The 19,411-nt window shown below is 44.7% G+C and overlaps 1 protein-coding gene across 3 annotated transcripts in view; it reads right to left on the bottom strand.

Annotated features, from left to right (window-relative positions):
* Nucleotides 1–439: 439 nt before the first annotated feature.
* zswim8 (zinc finger, SWIM-type containing 8) overlaps nt 440–19,411 on the bottom strand; it is a 58,423-nt gene continuing 39,451 nt past the window's right edge. For all 3 annotated transcript variants that reach the window (XM_062995530.1, XM_062995531.1, XM_062995529.1), the window contains exons 18-27: nt 15,612–15,764; nt 15,298–15,520; nt 13,398–13,687; nt 13,097–13,320; nt 11,635–12,126; nt 10,098–10,278; nt 8,912–9,085; nt 6,339–6,458; nt 4,592–4,770; nt 440–1,926 (exon numbers count right to left, since the gene is read on the bottom strand). In XM_062995530.1, coding sequence (XP_062851600.1) covers nt 1,723–1,926; nt 4,592–4,770; nt 6,339–6,458; nt 8,912–9,085; nt 10,098–10,278; nt 11,635–12,126; nt 13,097–13,320; nt 13,398–13,687; nt 15,298–15,520; nt 15,612–15,764 — 2,240 coding nt within the window. In that variant the 3' untranslated portion in view covers nt 440–1,722. The remainder of the gene's footprint in view (nt 1,927–4,591; nt 4,771–6,338; nt 6,459–8,911; nt 9,086–10,097; nt 10,279–11,634; nt 12,127–13,096; nt 13,321–13,397; nt 13,688–15,297; nt 15,521–15,611; nt 15,765–19,411) is intronic.

Below are 19,411 nucleotides of genomic sequence, written 5' to 3'. Positions count from 1 at the left end.
CACACACACACTTTTTAATTTCATCAACTGCTTTGTCCTGGTCAGGGTCACAGTGGGTCTGGATCCATGGGAAAACACTAAGACACGAGGCAGGAACGTCCCGGACAGGGCGCCAATCCATTGCAGGGCATTGACCATGCCCACTCAGACACAGCCCATTACATACTGTATATATTGTAACTTTAATCAACCGCTTAGTCCTGGTCAGGGTCATGGCGGGTCCAGCTCCACATGAAAACACTAGACACAAGGCAGGAATGCCATGGGAACGACAGGGAGCAAATCCATTGCAGGGCTTTGACCATCCCCACTCCTACACGGCCTTTTGCGTCTGTGTAGACACCCGGCCGGCCGACAGCACCCCTTAGATTCACCCGAATGAACAACAATCCATTTGCATTATACAGTATACAAGATACAAGATAAAATCCCACAGATGTAGTGTTTTGAGTTATCTTTATTAAGTAAACTCTACATTTTCAATATTGCTTTTTTTTCATCTGTTCATTTTTTTTCCTTTTTAGTCTAGATTACAACTTCTTGCAATCAGCACAGTTTATATATTCATATAGATTTATATTTATATCTTTTTCCAACCAAGCTACACTTTGAAGAATACAAAAATATCACAGTACATTTTCTACACAGGCATTCAGTACTAGCGAGTTTCCCGGAGATATAGCGCTGGACTTGAGGATGGAACACAGGAAGCTGGAAATGACTTTAACGGACCACTCGCCTGGTCAAATCTCGAGAGCTGTTTTATCTCAGATAAAAACACGAAAGGCTAACGACATCCGAGATGAAAGGACAGCTCCGTTTCCTGTGTGTATTCAGATAACAAAAACCCAGGCGTCCTTAAACTTAAGAAAAACATCAACAAACCGGGCATGTTGTCGGTCGACTTACGAGCGATAAAAAAAAAATCTGGTCCAGCCAGACCTCTGTGTTCCACAAACTCAAGTCCTCGCTACACACAGCTGGATGAAAAAAGGGAACTCGCGTAGCAGTCTGGTGACATTTCTCAGCGCGCGTGCGCGCGCGCACACACACACACACACCGTACTATACAAAATATCAAAAAATAAAGAAGAAAAAAAGAAAAAGAACAGAACGAAACGAAACTTCCCTCACCCGTACTCGATTAACGTCTTCTATTAAATGTTCTGTTTAATTCGAACGCAGTTCTTTCTTCCCTCGATGATACACCGTGTGAGCGTCCAGCAGGGTGATCCTTCAGGACTGGTGGAAGCTCACTCCTTCACGGCAGAGGAATGTTGCAGTATGAGTCTGACATTTAGTTTTCATTCTATTTCAAACATCGATAAAACAAAGGTGGAAAAAAAAACACCATTTTAATTACCATACAACTAAGCAAACTTAACACGGAGGATCAACAAGGTACAGAAAAACCCCCCCGACATATTTAAAGATAAAAACACCAGTCAAGTTACTTAACGCCTCACAGAAATCAGACAAGACGGAGAGCTCGATCCATATTAAAGGGAAAAAAATCATTTTGACGTGAACTGCTCCCGTTCCTCGGCGGCTCGGCGAGCGAGGCGACGGATCCTGGAGCGTTTACAGGGCCGACAGGAGGACCGATTGTGCTGCCGGGTATGAGTGTGGACAGAAAGTGGCTCTGCAGGGGACTCTGTGGGAGACCCAGACCCAGAGAGGTCCAGAGGCGGTTCAGTAGTTACCCGCTGGCGAGTGCAGCGCTCAGGGCGAAAACGTCGCCATCTCCAGCGAGATCCGCTGCCACAGCTCCTTGGTCTGCTTCCCTCTCTTTAGGGTCTGTAGGACGTCGTTGAACTGCATCATGCCCACGGGGGTGAGACAGAACGCCCCGCGTGCGCTTCGGATGATGTTAACGAAGTCGTCGTAGTCCGCCGGCGTCAGGTGGATCAGCCGGTAGTTGATGTACTGTTAGAAGAATCAGAAACATCGAGTCTTATGAGTAACATCATGACAGAATTCCTTTATTACTTTCTTAATTATAAAATTACTTTATTTATTAGGATTTTAACGTCATGTTTTACACTTTGGTTACATCCATGACAGGAACGGTAGTTACTCATTACACAAGATTCACAAATTTTTTATGTCAAACACAGTCATGGACAACTTTGTATCTCCAGTCCACCTCACTTGCACGTCTTTGTACTGTCGGAGGAAACCACACAGACACGGGGAGAACATGCAAACTCCACACAGAAAGGACCCGGACCGCCCAGCCTGGGCATCGAACCCAGGACCTTCTTGCTGTGAGGAGACAGTGCTACCCAGCCATAACATTATGACCACCTTCCTAATATTGTGTTGGTCCCCCTATTGCAGCCCCATACGCAACAAACTGTGCTGCTCTGTGTATTCTGACACCTTTCTATCAGAACCAGCATTAAATTCTTCAGCAGTCTGAGCTACAGTAGATCGTCTGTTGGATCGGACCACACGGGCCAGCCTTCGCTCCTCACGTGCATCAATGAGCCTTGGTCGCCCATGACCCTGTCACCGATTTACTACTGTGTAGATACTGACCACTGCAGACCGGGAACACCCCACAAGAGCTGCAGTTTTGGAGATGTTCTGACCCAGTCGTCTAGCCATCACAATTTGGTCCTTGTCAAACTCAAATCCTCACGCTCGCCCATTTTTCCTGCTTCTAACATCAACTTTGAGGATAAAATGTCACTTGCTGCCTAATATATCCCCCCCACTAACAGGTGCCGTGATGAAGAGATAATCAGTGTTATTCACTTCACCTGTCAGTGCTCATAATGTTATGCCTGGTCGGTGTAAATTAACAGTGGAGCTGAGACTGCTAGTGTGGATATCACAAATCAGAATCCAGCACATCATGAGTACCTGTAATGCTGGTTATACAGGTTACATTCACAGTGAGGTAAAAGTAATCAAAACACTTGACCTCTAAAAGATCAAGATGCTTATAGCCAAAAGAACTCTGGTTCTTGAACTGGTTCCATTCAGGCTTCTTAGAACCTTGGTGCTTTTTAAAGAACCAGTTCACGTTTCCTCAGTTTTTGGGAGTCAAGCATGTGTAATCAATGGTGGGAAGTGAATAGTACTAACATGATGGCATGATGGTTCCTCTCCACTAATGCCGATCCCCGCCCCGATTGAGGAGAACGAAGCTAACCCACGCCCCCTCCGATACATGGACAGCAGCCGTATGCATTTTGTCACCTACACCTACACGCGCACTCTTTCCTTGTCACTGTGCAGGCGTCATCAATCAGCCAGCAGAGGTCGTAGTTGCATCAGTCACGAGGAGTCCCTGTCCGGCTTATTATCCCACCCCTATATGAACAACAGGCCAATCGTTGTTCATGTGCCTGCTCAGCCCGGCCTACGATGTATTCGAGGTCCCAGCTCTGGTTCTAGCGTGTGTTTTACCGTGGCGGCACCGGAGCGGCCGATTATTTATATATTTTATTTTGTACACTATACACCCATCGTTGCTTTCTCTGTCCTCTTCAACTTGACACGCTTACGGACGACACCCCGGACGACACGCGCTTAAAACCCTAGTATTCTGGTTCCAGCTGCAAACAAACATCTACGGTTCGGAAACGTGCTGAACCAGTTCAAAATCAAGTTTGCGAACCAGAACGGAGCCCCGTCCCACGTCGGTTTGGATTTCGTCAGCCTGTTTGCATACTGCATGCTGTAACATCAGCGCTACAAAGCCCAGCGCTGCGATAATGATTTAAAAAATACTAATATTTAATTAAGCACAAACACAACACACCACATGCACCAGAAACGCACATTCGGAAAGCAGCTCGGTTCATTTAACACAGTTATAAATCGGCTCAAACTAAAAACGTTCTTTATTTAGCAAATAAACAAGGCGTGAAATCTGGAGACGACGACGGCATATGGAATACACCTCCCTACGGCAAGTGTGCAAATCAATCACTGCCAGTAATGGTTAGTATCAGCTCGAGAACATCGCCTCATCTCATTACACACCACAACCTCCTCTGCATGCTAACACTCATCTACCAGTGCAGCAGTTGGCAGTGCCCACTTCAGCAAAGCTGTGCTAACTATATATCTTTCAGCAATATGTGAGCAGATTACTGAACTTCCCCTCAGCTAGAACATGAAAGAGAAATTTGGCGGAAGAGAAACGGCATGAATGAGAGCCTAAGATCACATGAGTTAATGATAATGTAGTTTTCTCTCTTCTTTCTCTCATCAGCCTGGCAGTTTTCAGGCCACGGGCTGTCGGCGCGTGTTAGACGCTCCCTCATCAGTACGGAACATCCTGTGAGCGCGCTCAGACGCCTCTTTCTTCTCGTGCACGATTTATATGCGCCAAGGACGATGCCACCTCAACTCCCAACAAAACCCGAACAGTTACACTCGATTTAAATAAAGAAACACCTCATCTTTGGTCCTATCTGTCAAAAATGCATTCAACTGTGTATTAAAGAAGTGTAAAAATGAACCAGATATGGGTATTTATGGCAGGGTGTTTATCACTAGATCTTCAGGTTCTATGTCCATGAGAGAGTAAAACGTTGTAGTTCTTGACCTCGCGTGTTCAGTGGTGTGTGAATACCTGTAGGTAAGCCTGTTGGCAGCGCTGCACGAGCTGATGGAAGGCGGGGGTGCGGAGGTGAGCGTGGATGTGGGCGGGGTTTAGTCTCTGCAGAGCTTCCATGATGATCTCCTGCAGGACGAATGGACTCAACACACCTTTCGCAGCACCCACGCAGAACTGATACACGTAGTTCACACCTGGAGACAGAAACAGAACGTGAATAGATAAGGGAAAGTTGGATCAGGATCTCTAACAAAAAACGATGCAGAAAATTTATTTCAGCTGTTTACAAATAAACCAATCAAAAGAGACCAACTTCAATAGCTCAGCACAACTCGAATAACAAGCGATTTCTCCAAAATGCCACTTTTAAAGACTCCAGTAGTCTCAGAATTAATACATCGCTTTATGACGAGCCTGTTTATTACCTAGTAGAGACACTTTTGCTGTTCTGACCTGCTGAAAGTGTGATGCATAGCCAGACACCAGCTTCTGGCAGCGTTCCTGAGGAATCTTAGCCCATAGCATCCAGTTGACTGATATTCTAGAATTTGTGAGTCTACAAATCCCACCCAAAGTCACGTATATGGTAGCAGAGCCAAGCAAACCGGGGTGTTCAGAATTTCGGCACTGGTGTGCTAGCGTAATATCTCGCTGCGCCACCTGGGCGCATAGACTTTTTATACCCACTGTATATATACATACACCAATCAGCCATAACATTAAAACCACCTCCTTGTTTCTACACTCACTGTCCATGTTATCAGCTCCACTTACCATATAGAAGCACTTTGTAGTTCTACAATTACTGACTGTAGTCCATCTGTTTCTCTGCATGCTTTGTTAGCCCCCTTTCATGCTGTTCTTCAATGGTCAGGACCCCCACAGAGCAGGTATTATTTAGGTGGTGGATCATTCTCAGCACTGCAGCGACACTGACATGGTGGTGGTGTGTTAGTGTGTGTTGTGCTGGTATGAGTGGATCAGACACAGCAGCGCTGCTGGAGTTTTTAAACACCTCACTGTCACTGCTGGACTGAGAATAGTCCACCAACCAAAAATATCCAGCCAACAGCACCCCGTGGGCAGCGTCCTGTGACCACTGATGAAGGTCTAGAAGATGACCGACTCAAACAGCAGCAATAGATGAGCGATCGTCTCTGACTTTACATCTACAAGGTGGACCAACTAGGAAGGAGTGTCTAATAGAGTGGACAGTGAGTGGACACGGTATTTAAAAATTCCAGCAGCATTGTCCACAACACACACTAACACACCACCACCATGTCAGTGTCACTGCAGTGCTGAGAATGATCCACCACCTAAATAATACCTGCTCTGTGGTGGTCCTGTGGGGGTCCTGACCATTGAAGAACAGGGTGAAAGGGAGTAACAAAGCATGCAGAGAAACAGATGAATTACAGTCAGTAATTGTAGAGCTACAAAGTGCTTCTATGTGGTAAGTGGAGCTGATAAAATGGAGTGTAGAAACAAGGAGGTGGTTTTAATGTTATGGCTGATCGATGTATATTTATAATAATATATTAATTGCACTACAGGTGAATAACCGCACTTTTAAAATGTATACAATTATAAACGACAATATGTTTCTACAATTTCCAGTATAAAACAGCCAGTTATAAATTCACCTACCCTATGTTTTCTCCTATTATTATTAATAACCGAGAGGTTTAAATATTTGATGACAACACCATTCTAAGAGTTAATTCTATTTGAACAGGGTTATTAACGTGATAAAACGTACCGAGTCGTGCAGCAAGGCTGAGCAGCCATTTCACGTCCTCCGTGTACGGGGGGTTGCGGGAGAAGTTGTTTGGATGGTCATTGTGAGCCCTTCTGCCCAGCATCTCCAGGGCCAGCATACCTGCATGAGAGCATAAAGAGTCTGAATCAGCAATTACCCACCCGCCACTCGTTCCTGCACTCAAGGTTATTCATCTAAATCACATTACTTTAGCAGAAGACGGTGATAAAACAGCTGGCGTGCATAAATAAAGCACTTCCCTTGTGCTGAGCGCACAACTCATCTTAATTACTGTGGGTTTTAATCAACCTGAGCACCTTCTACTAAATTCATTTATGATTTATTTATTTCTATTTATTTTTTTATCCATTTTCCTCTTGATTTAGCACACTCAATTTTGTCTTCCGCTGCAGAGAGATACCAGATTGTATCCAAGGAGAGCACGTCGCTGTCAGAGGTGGAAAGTAACGAATTACGTTTACTCGCGTTACTGTAATTGAGTAGTTTTTTTGTGTACTTGTACTTTTTAAAGTAGATTTTACAACCAGTAATTTTACTTTTACTTAAGTATGTTTTGTATTAAGAATTGTTATTCGCTACATTAAAAAAAAAAAAAAAAAACGCAAAACAAATGGTGTCTGGGAAACTGCTGCAGTGAATTCTGCGATGGAAAATAAACCGGTGCTAAAATAAAGGAGCTGTAATCTAGGTATAGAGGAGGGAGGGAAGGGTGATTTAAAAAGTTTAACATGTTTGGAGTTTGATGTTTCGTTATTTGACAACATAGTCTGATGTCAAAGAACGGCAAAGTTTTGTCTTATACATCTTGAAGCTTTTCTTTGGGTCACTTAGTGAAAATCACAACACTTGTAACCTGGACTTGTTGTGAGTTATGAGATCTGCAGTATGATGTTGTTTGGTATTTGTTGGTGATGAAAAGACGGCTGGTCTATAGAATCCACAATTAATGCCAACTTCAGTGGTTATACAGTTTGAAAAAGTTTTATGGGATGGTCTGTTCTAAAATGACACATCACACATCCCTAAATGTTTTAAATGTTGTATCAACATGTTTTTTCTAGAGATGGACCGATCGGGGTTTTTGGCACCGATTCCGATCTCCGATCTCCTTTCAGGGACATCGGCCGATAGCCGATTCCGATGGGGGGGGGATTAGCAGTAAATAAACTTAAAAAGAGCCTCACAGTGAAGATAAACCGGAGCAGCGCGCGGGTGTGTGTGTGTGTGTGTGTGTGTGTGTGTGTGTGTGCCTTTAGAAGAGACGCTTTGTTCACAGTATCGCTATAAGTGATTCATTGATTCATGAGTTGATTCGTTTTTATGTGAAGCGTAAGTTTCTCTTCTCAGTTTCTCTCTCCGTGTTTACTGTTATTAATTAAATGTCGTGGTTTTAAATAAACACCAGCTACTACAGAACATTTTGTGTGACTCTCTTACATTAAAAAGCTTCATTAAAAAGCTTAATTAAACTGCTATTACCACAGATCTGTAACCGAGTCAGACTCGTTCCGTCTAAGGAGCTAAAAGTTTTCTAAAAGTTCAGCAGATGATCCTGAACTAACGAATTTGGTAATGAATAAACTTTTGCCTCGGATTGGCTCTGTAACGTCTTCTGTTCTCATCTACATCACAAGTAAGAACCGCTTACGATTTACCAAAGTGAACCAGGAGTTTATATAACGTGCTGATAGAATCGACTCAGATGTGACCGGGTTGAATTATCTTTTTAAAGTAAATATTACAATCAGCAAAATTACATCGTATGTGCTTTCACGATGGTTTCTGTACGATGGTTGATGAATGGTGATGTGATGGTTGGTGCTTCGTAGCTCAAAGTCTGGATCAATCCACTGAGCTGTTAACTTAACATGATCTTTATATATCACACGATCGGATCGGCTACTTTTAGGAAATATCGCCGATCGCCGATAGCATATTTTGATAAAAAATCGGCCGATACCGATTCGTAGCCGATCGATCGTTCCATCTCTAGTTTTTTCTATTATATTTGAATAAAAAACAACTATTGTGAGATTTATATCCACTTGTCACCCTCTCCTGTTAAACAAGTAACTAAGTAACGTTTACTCTGAGTACATTTTAAATGAGTTACTTTTTACTTGAGTAGGTTTTTAGACTAGTAATTTTACTCGTACTTAAGTAAAAAAATCATTAAAGTAATAGTACTTTTACTTGAGTACAATATTTTAGTACTCGCCTCTTTCCTAAACGCGTACAGCCCTCCTCTTCTCGCCCCGGCATACTGCACAGCGTATGAAGACCCACCCACAGATAGTCCTGCCCCCACCCTGCAGATACGGTGGCCAATTAGTATCTGCTGCAGGCACTGCCAATTATGCCCGCCAGATGGCGCCCAGCCGACCGGTGGCAACCGAGGAGTTCAGAAACTCGGCGCTGGTGTGCTGGCGGAATATCCCCCGAATATTCCCCGGTTTATTTATTATATATCAACAGCAAGTCGCCTCCAGTGAAACTACATAGACTTGGTGCCGCTTGTGAAACGGTACACAGCAGTAGTGAGCTTTACTTACCAACTCTGTAGGCTGAGTGCAGGTAGTGCAGGCCCTGCTGGCTAACAGGGTGACTGTGCTGCTCGTCCTCCACCGGGAACGACACGCTGACCAACGAAGGCGGCTGAGACGAGAGGCCGGGAAGAGACGCACTCTGAATAGCCTGGATGGTGGAGCCTGAATGAATTCCGGCCACTGAAGAGAAGAAGCGCGCAGGAAGACGGATTAGTTCAGCATCAGTGGTTTGACTTTTTGTTGGGTTTGTAATCAGTGTAACTTAAGAGACGATGTTCATCAAGTCAAACACATGCATAGAAATGCCAAAACAGACTTTTTGGAGGCAAATCTTGGCCCAGACCCCCAGCAGAAAGAAAAAATAATAGGGGGGGTCTTAGTACTGATGGATCGACTACAACTTTTACACACTTTGGTATTTTGTACCCCCAGTTCACCTCACTTGCACGTCTTTGTACTGTGGAAGGAAACCGGAGCTCCAGGAGGAAACCCACACAGACACGGGGAGAACATGCAAACTCCACACAAAAAGGACCCGGATCTCTCCATCTGGGAATCGACCCCAGTACCTTCTTGCTGTGAGGCGACAGTGCTACCCACCCTGCCGCCTCATCAGTTTTAATTAAATGTTTCTACCTTATTTGTTTGGGGCTTGGTGCATGTTTTATTTTTAATGCATTTTCTCCCTTTTAGCGCGTCCAATTGCGTCACGCTTCCTCTCCACCAATGCCGATCCCCGCTCTGATTGAGGAGAACGAAGCTAACCCACGCCCCCTCCGACATGTGGGCTGCATGCCGTATGCATCTTATCACCTACACTTTGACGAGTGCAGTGCAACTCAGCCTTGTGTACAGAGAGACACGCCCTGACAGCACGCCCTGACAGCCATCAATCCCAGAGACCATATCCGGCTTAATCCAACCCCTATATGAACAACAGGCAGAGCCGAGACTCGATATGATGGATTTGAGATCCTGCGCCACCTGAGTGGCTTGGTGCATGTTTGATGGCTATCGAATTATAAGGTCTGATAGAAGTAGGAGCTGTTTTGACATACGAGACTTTAGTTTTAACATTACAGCTAAGACACCTGAGCGGTAAAGCATGATCACGACGACAACCGGAACGTAACTATCGGGACCGAGAGAAAATACACATATTTACACATTTTCACACACTGGCCTTCCTTACCTGCCACAGTAGTGCTGAGGGGTAACGCCGCCTCGGCCGTGTGGTAGGGGTGAACGGCGATCTGAGTCATGGCCGGTACGGGAACTCCAGGGAAGGTGACAGCCGTCGCTGCCATGGGGGGATGAGGGCCGGTGGCTACAGAGAACGGGTACTGTGCCCCGATAAAAGCTGGGTGCATTCCCTGAGAGCAGACACAAACGTGTTAACAGTCAGTCGGGTAAAAGCACCGTATTTTATAAGGAGAACGAAATAAAAACAAATGAAAGGTTAAGCCTGCAGAATAATCGAGAGCCATCCTGCTTGTCATCTGTGGGTCTAAACTCTGGTTGGTTGCCTACAAAGGTGGCTTTTTTAATTAGAAACTATTGAAGTAACTACATGGAAACCATTAAAAACATCTAATAGTTCCAGTTTTAAACATTTAAAACTATTTCGCTATGAGCTATTTTGTCTTTCATTTCATGTTCATGTTCTACCACTGTTTTACTCTGGTCAGGCTCACAATGGCTCTGGTTTCCCCAGAATCACAACGCAGTAACACACACCCTGGACAAAACCCCCTTTTTCAACTCAAGACATAGCCAATCATGTCTGTATGAAGTCATCCAACTGGCTGATAGCATCACTGGGGATACAAATTCCAGATCCCAGCGGTAGTAGGGTAGTATAATTTACAGTCAAGTCTAGGGATGTAACGACACACGATACTGGGTTCACGATACGACACGATAAACTGAAATTGAAGACAAATGATGACAAAGTTTCCTTTTATTATTTCTCTTAAAAAAAGAAAATAAAACTGTATTTGTGCTTATCTTTTATTTATCTAAATAATGAATGGCCTTTTATTTGTGAGGTAGGTACAAACTATGCAAAACAATTTTGAATTAAGCCCAATTTGGCTGAAAAACCCCGAACCAGGCGTATAGCGCCAGTGACGTCAACCAGGCGAGGTGTATAGCGCCAGCGCCCTCTGCTGTTTAAAGTGAATATCGATTCATTTTACATGTCAAATCAGTTATTAATTGTATTGTGGTGCATCGTTACATCCCTAGTCGGGTCACTCAAGCACCTAAAGCCGAAATGTGACTTATAATCATAACACATTAGAGTTATGCAGGCCGATCTCGAAGCCAGTTCGAAGTAGAAGTGAGCAGCCGCCTCTGATGGCTGATTGGGCACGTGTGGGGCGTGGCATTCAGGCCGACGCCCTTTATACCCGTCATGTATCAATGAAAATTTAAAAGTTATGGTGCATCCGTCACCCACTGCAACCTCAGACATAGCCGTTCATGTCAGCATGTAGACGCCCAGACCATTAAACAAAGGCTACCATCATTTATTTAATTAATTTGTTCATTCTGGCTCATTTTTCCGCTGTGGCCAGAAATGTGTGTCTGGATGAGCAAATTATCTGTTCAGCCATCGACTGCAGACCTTAATCTTAAAATATATTGTACACAAACATCCATGCAACTAAAATAACAATAGTAAATAGTATTGTTCATTTATAAACGCTTAATAAAAGCCCTCTTACTTGCGGATACGCAGTCCCTGCTATGGGGAAGACAGCAGGCCGGGGGATGTGCTGAAGCTGATGCCCCAGGTACTGCTGGGTGCAGACCGTGGGCAGATGAGCCTGGATGGTGGTGTAGGGGTGCAGGCCCTGTGTGTGCGCTATGGCCGTGCCCGGGATCGTATGTGACTGGTAGAGGGTGGAGCCCACCGATATGACGGGCACCACGGCGGTCGCGCTGACGGACGCCGTGAGCGCCGCTACGCCGGCCGAGTCTATGGCCCCGGAGCTGTCCATGATGCCACAGTTCATCTCCGGAGGCCGGCGACCTGCTCCGCCGTTCGCCCCACACCTGGTCGGCCCTTCCCTCTGTCCGGTGGAGACCCCGCCTATCGTCTGCTCGTACAGCCAGTACCACTGATGGGCCACCTCGAACAGAACCTCGGGATACACGCCTCCTCCCTTGGCTGCCTCCTCTACTGCCATGCATGCCTTCTCCAGCATCATGTTATCCTGCAGACAGAGGAAATTAAGAGGAGTTTAGCATGATGCTCCACTTCTCATTCACAGTTCAGTGCTAGCAAGCAAGCACTGTTTATTTAATGTACAATAGAGGTGCAGGTTAATGGTTACGCTTGATTACAAATACACTCCTGGGCAAAAAAATGAGCAAACGTCTACAATTACTGACTGTAGTCCGTTTATTTCCCTACACACTTTTTTAACCTGCTTTCACCCTGTTCTTCAATGGTCAGGACCCCCACAGAGCAGGTATTATTTAGGTGGTGGGTCATTCTCAGCACTGCAGTGACACTGACATGGTGGTGGTGTGTTAGTGTGTGTTGTGCTAATATGAGTGTATCAGACACAGCAGTGCTGCTGGAGTTTTTAAATACCGTGTCCACTCACTGTCCACTCTATTAGACACTCCTACCTAGTCGGTCCACCTTGTAGATGTAAAGTCAGAGACGATCGCTCATTTATTGCTGCTGTTTGAGTCGGTCATCTTCTAGACCTTCATCGGTGGTCACAGGACGCTGCACACGGGGCGCTGTTGGCCGGATATTTTTGGTTGGTGGGCTATTCTCAGTCCAGCAGTGACAGTGAGGTGTTTAAAAACTCCATCAGCGCTGCTGTGTCTGATCCACTCATACCTGCACAACACACACTAACACACCAGCACCATGCCAGTGTCACTGCAGTGCTGAGAATGATCCACCACCTAAATAATACCTGCTCTGTGGGGGTCCTGTGGTGGTCCTGACCATTGAAGAACAGCATGAAAGGGGGGTAACAAAGCATGCAGAGAAACAAATGGACTACAGTCAGTAATTGTAGAACTACAAAGTGCTTCTATATGGTAAGTGGCGCTGATAAAATGGACAGTGAGTGTAGAAACTAAGAGGTGGTCATAATGTTATATACCGCACTCAGTATATACTGTGTATAACAGCAGTACAGTAGTCTTTAGTGTGTACTGTACCTGCTCTTTGCACTGCACTAACGCCCTCTGAATCTCGTTGGGGTTGAGGGCATGGGCATGAGGTAGGCAGCTCAGTGCAAGCTCCGCTGCAGCCCGTACCATGTTGGGGTCCCGCGCCCGTGACGCCCGATCTGCCAGTGAAGCCACCTCAGGAGGGGTGAGATGTCCATCCCAACACTCCACGAGGATGTTTAAAGCAGCACTGCCGATCTCCATGGCTTGTCCTGAGAAGAGCGACGAGTGTATTTAAACAGACTGGATCTGGCAACCTCTCAAAAATCTTACCTCTTACTAATCTTACCTGTAATCCAGGACACGTGAGAGGAGTACGTCCTGGACAGCCAGTTAGGGGACACAAAGTTATGCAGGCCCAAAGCATACAGGCCGATCTCGAAGGCACACAGGTGCAGGTTCCGGTGGGGCCCCTGGTGGCCCCCACTGGCAGATGGCTGAGTGAAGATAGAGGTCGAGCTGTTTCCTCCGGCCTTTACCAGCACGGTCTTGGCCAGTTCGAAGTAGAAGTGAGCGGCCGCCTCCGATGGCTGATTGGGCACGTGTGGGACGTGGCATTCAGGCCGACGCCCTTTATACCTGTCATGCACAATGAAAAGAACATTTAGGGGAGAGCAAACTTGAGCAATAAGTTGTCAGCTATTAAGAAGCTCTCACAGTACAAGGTTCCTTAATTTAATACCATTATTATCCTTTTGGCTGCCCCCGTTAGGGGTCACTACACAGGATCATTCGTCACCATCTTGCCCTGTCCCTTCTGTCACCCCAATTACCTGCATGTCCTCCCTCAGACAATCCATAAATAGGGATGTCCCGATCAGGTTTTTTTGTTCCCGATACCGATCCCGATTATTAATTTTGATCCCGATCCGATACCGAGTCTCACACCGATACTTGTATTTTCTAGATATTGTCTAGATAAGAACTGGATAATACTGTTCACACAGTGCACACTTCAAGTACATAACAGTTATTCAAATTAATCCAATGTATATGTTTAACAACTGAATAGCTCTGCAGTGCTGTAGGAAAAAATGCTGCATCCAAGCTATTGGCTTAATATTTTGTATTTTTACAAAATCAATCAAAATGAGTGAGATAATTACAGTTTTACTTTAAACTTTACATTCGAAGAAAAAAAAATCTGTTTAATGCAGGGATGCACTAAAAATGAACAGAAATCTGTGTAGCAGCTTAACTTGAATATAAGAAAATAAGTTACTTAAAAGCATTACAGTAAAACCTGAATACCAAAATAAAATGGAAAGGCTCTTTTGTTATGAAGGAAAGCCAGTTTTTAAAGTGCTTGTATCGTGACGATGGTTTGATGGACGTTTCTATGCGAAGTGAGTGTGTTTTGACCCTTTGGGGCTTCCATAGTGCATAGTGCTGTCCGCTATTCGATACCGTAACGGAAGAAGTTAATAAAGTGTTCTGCTCCCGACAATATGTGAATATACCGTGTATTTATTTCTTTATTAAACGAGTGCATGACTACGTTGTTTTGTAAACCGGAGTGATCCTTGACTCACACACACTCTCACACATGAACGCAGCTCTGCTCCCACCGCCTCGTGAAACGCTCGCACTGCAGACGTTACACTTCACTGCTGGACTTGTTTCACTTTCCAATTCAAACTATTTCCACACAGCGGACATGCTGACGTAAAACAAAAGATCGGGATTACGATCGGGTTTAGTAAAGCCGATTCCGATCAGTTAAAAAACGCCTTGATCGGCCCCGATCCCGATCTTTGAGATCGGATCGGGACATCCCTATCCATAAACCTAATTTTTCGCCGTCCTCTCCTCCCATAGCACCCTTCGCCTGATATATAGCTCATCCCTCTGGTGCACAAGCTCAAATCATCTCGATCCGGCCACCCTAACTTCGTCTCTGAATGTTTTATTTAATACTAAACTCATAACAGACAGAGCCTGGATTTGAACAAACAATCTTCAGATTGAAAGCCCAAAGCTTTACCCAGTAGGCTATCACTGTCCCATAATGATGGGGTATAATGAAGTTAAGAGAACCTAGGTAGCAGGTCTACAAGGTGAATGGTAAGCAGGATGCGTTTTGTCCAGATGTTTTTAACGCGAGACAGATGTGATGTGTGTGATTTAATACTTGTTAATGCATTGATGATATTACCAATGGTTGAGGATGTAATTATATCCCGCCTCACCTGCTCGTGTCCGTGCTCTTGGCCCTGGCTCCTCCCCCAGCTCTGCGTGAGCCACTGGACGAAGAGGAACCAAGAGAGTCGGAAGAAGAGCTGCTGATGCTGTCGCTGTCTTGCCCCCTGCCCCAGGAAGACGCCGCCCAGCCACCTCTCAGGGGCCGTCGACTGAGCGTCGGAGAGCTGTCCGAGGTGGTCTCTGGAGCGCTACTGTCAATGCTCGCCATGCCTGAGAGAGATAAATCAAACGGCTACTCTGTAAATGATTCCCTAAAGACGTTTTATCAGAGCGTACAGCTATGCAGACATCGAATCGTTACCCGTGTGCTTCTTTTTCTGCCGTACAGGCGATCCCCAACAGCGCGGTCCATAGCCGCCACGACCACCGAGCGCCAGCCGGCTGGGCACCGTTCCCTCAGACTTAAAAGAAGAAACCTCATTCTGCTGCTCACACGAGGACGGTTGAGTTTTATCTGCCACAGACGAGCACAAATTTAGAGCTGTTAGAAACACCATGCCACTCATATAAGCCAAATGTCAACAAAAGCCCGTTTCAACCTGATGTCATGTGACTGGGCTAGACTTTTACTGATACTGGGTCTGTTGGGTGTTTGGGCCTAAAGGTGGATGGTAACAAACGCTGTTTCAATAGTCAAACGTCAGTCTATGCCTCCTGAAGACTGTGCTCAGACTCAAAGATGGTAACAGCAGTTGAAGTGGCTGTGTGTCAAATCTCTTAATTTATCCAATTGTAATACAAAACATGGGTGACCACAAAATGCAGCTTTTAAATGAACAATCGATTTATTGAGGATGAAGATTTATTCAAAGTCAACATCAACCCTAAAACAACCCTTCAACCAAATGCAATTTAGTTTGGTTTAATTTAGGTTTGATTTTACAAGCCACACCCGGGCATGATTACCACCAGACCCGTTGAATCTAAACACCACTTAAACTGAACTTGTCTGGCATTAAGAAGCAGTTTAGATGGTCTCAGAAAGCAGCACATCACACCATGTTTTAAAGAGATTCAAATACAGATGCAAAACTAAGTCTACCTGGAGAGGGTTAAAAAGCCATGGCTAGGGCTCTGGGACTCCAGCAAACCACAGTAAGAGCTATTATCCATAAATGAAGAAAATCTGCAACAGCAGTAAACCTTTCCAGGAGTGACCAGCCTACAAACATTTCACCAAGGAGGTTATAAAGGAACCCAGACAAACATCTTTGTCTGATGTTTGATTTACTTCTGATGTCTTATATTATACGAAAAATTAGCAAAAATATAAGACATTGGGACAGGGCAAATCCTTTTTTATAGCACTAAATGTCTTCTAATGGTATAGTTATACCCTATGTAGCCTGTCGTCATGAACAGTGACTGGATCAGTTAGATTGTAAAGTCTTAAAAGTAAAAACAATGCAGTAATAAATCATTATATTTTGTATGGTACAAACTGACAGCTGCTCTGTTGAGTGGATAGCTGTACATTGGAGCAAAACAGTAAGCTGTTCCACATTAGAACAGATGACAAGCACAACTGTGCATCAAAAATCTTCCTAAAGAACCAAATAAAATAATGAATCTATACTTGAAACAGTCATCTGGCTTGTTTACTCATTCTTGAGATGGTTTGGTGTGTATTAAACGCTTTCAGAATATTTTGTAGCCAATTTTTGTAAAAAAAAAAAAAAAAAAAAATACTTTTTAGAATGACCACATTCACTAAATTTGTTAAAAGAATGTTGCTTTCCTTGCAAGACTACACCTCAGGTGCTAACTGCAGTGCTCACTACAACACATGCAACACAATCCTGTGCAAATCGATACGGTCATTCACACCACCTATTTCCAACAGTGATCATGTGCACATCGAGTGCAATTTTACAGCTGGATGTATTTCTGGCACTTAGCACATGCTGCATGATAGCGGGTTCTACTAAAAATACTCAAAACAGCACATGGGCCATGTTTCAACTGATGAAGGAATAGCAGCAGTAACCCAAGTACAAGCTCGAGTCTGTCAGGACCAATTGATTAACCTATTATTATTTAAACTGTGCGATCTTAGAGTCATTTGAAGGCCTTACAGACCTGCCGATTGCAGGAAATCCCAAATGTGGACAGAGAATACACATTTTGTCTCTTAATAAATATGTGTGCGAGTGTGCTTTCAGCTTCTAGTGTAAACAAGGTCTACGAGACGTTGAGCTGAGCTGTGTTTCATTCATTTATTGTCTGTTTTACCACTGCTTTAGAGTGGTCAGTGTCATGGTGGGTCCAATTCACTGGGTGAGAGGCAGAAAACTCCCCGAACAGGCCGCCAGTCCATCACAGGGCACACACACACACACACATGCATACATAAACATACATACACACGCCTAAATACATACACACACGTAAACATACACACATATACACGCCTACACATACATAAATAGATACATACATATACACATTCACACACAAACAAACACACACACACACACACACACACACACACACACACACACACACACATCGGACCATTTTTAGTAGCTCCAGTTGGCCTGACTGCAAGTCTTTGGACTTGTGGGAGGAAACCGGAGTGTCATGGTGGGTCCAATTTACTGGGTGAGAAACAGGAAACCCAGATAGGTCACCAGTCCATCACAGGGCGCACACACAAACATACACACACACATACACATTCACAAACACACATACATACACACACACATACACATTCACAAACACACATACATACACACATATACACACACAGCCATATACATACATACATACATACATACATACACACACACAAACATACATACACACATATACACACACAGCCATATACATACATACATACACACACACAAACATACATACATACATACATACATACAGTGTATCACGAAAGTGAGTACACCCCTCACATTTCTGCAAATATTTCATTATATCTTTTCATGGGACAACACTATAGACATGAAACTTGGATATAACTAAGAGTAGTCAGTGTACAACTTGTATAGCAGTGTAGATTTACTGTCTTCTGAAAATAACTCAACACACAGCCATTAATGTCTAAATAGCTGGCAACATAAGTGAGTACACCCCACAGTGAACATGTCCAAATTGTGCCTAAAGTGTCAATATTTTGTGTGACCACCATTATTATCACTGCCTTAACCCTCCTGGGCATGGAATTCACCAGAGCTGCACAGGTTGCTACTGGAATCCTCTTCCACTCCTCCGTGATGACATCACGGAGCTGGTGGATGTTAGACACCTTAAACTCCTCCACCTTCCACTTGAGGATGCGCCACAGGTGCTCAATTGGGTTTAGTCCATCACCTTTACCTTCAGCTTCCTCAGCAAGGCAGTTGTCATCTTGGAGGTTGTGTTTGGGGTCGTTATCCTGTTGGAAAACTGCCATGAGGCCCAGTTTTCGAAGGGAGGGGATCATGCTCTGTTTCAGAATGTCACAGTACATGTTGGAATTCATGTTTCCCTCAATGAACTGCAGCTCCCCAGTGCCAGCAACACTCATGCAGCCCAAGACCATGATGCTACCACCACCATGCTTGACTGTAGGCAAGATACAGTTGTCTTGGTACTTCTCACCAGGGCGCCGCCACACATGCTGGACACCATCTGAGCCAAACAAGTTTATCTTGGTCTCGTCAGACCACAGGGCATTCCAGTAATCCATGTTCTTGGACTGCTTGTCTTCAGCAAACTGTTTGCGGGCTTTCTTGTGCGTCAGCTTCCTTCTGGGATGACGACCATGCAGACCGAGTTGATGCAGTATGCGGTGTATGGTCTGAGCACTGACAGGCTGACCTCCCACGTCTTCAACCTCTGCAGCAATGCTGGCAGCACTCATGTGTCTATTTTTTAAAGCCAACCTCTGGATATGACGCCGAACACGTGGACTCGACTTCTTTGGTCGACCCTGGCGAAGCCTGTTCCGAGTGGAACCTGTCCTGGAAAACCGCTGTATGACCTTGGCCACCATGCTGTAGCTCAGTTTCAGGGTGTTAGCAATCTTCTTATAGCCCAGGCCATCTTTGTGGAGAGCAACAATTCTATTTCTCACATCCTCAGAGAGTTCTTTGCCATGAGGTG

Source organism: Trichomycterus rosablanca, chromosome 5 (assembly GCF_030014385.1).
Source record: "Trichomycterus rosablanca isolate fTriRos1 chromosome 5, fTriRos1.hap1, whole genome shotgun sequence".
Taxonomy (NCBI): domain Eukaryota; kingdom Metazoa; phylum Chordata; class Actinopteri; order Siluriformes; family Trichomycteridae; genus Trichomycterus; species Trichomycterus rosablanca.
This window is presented reverse-complemented; position numbering and strand designations above follow the sequence as displayed.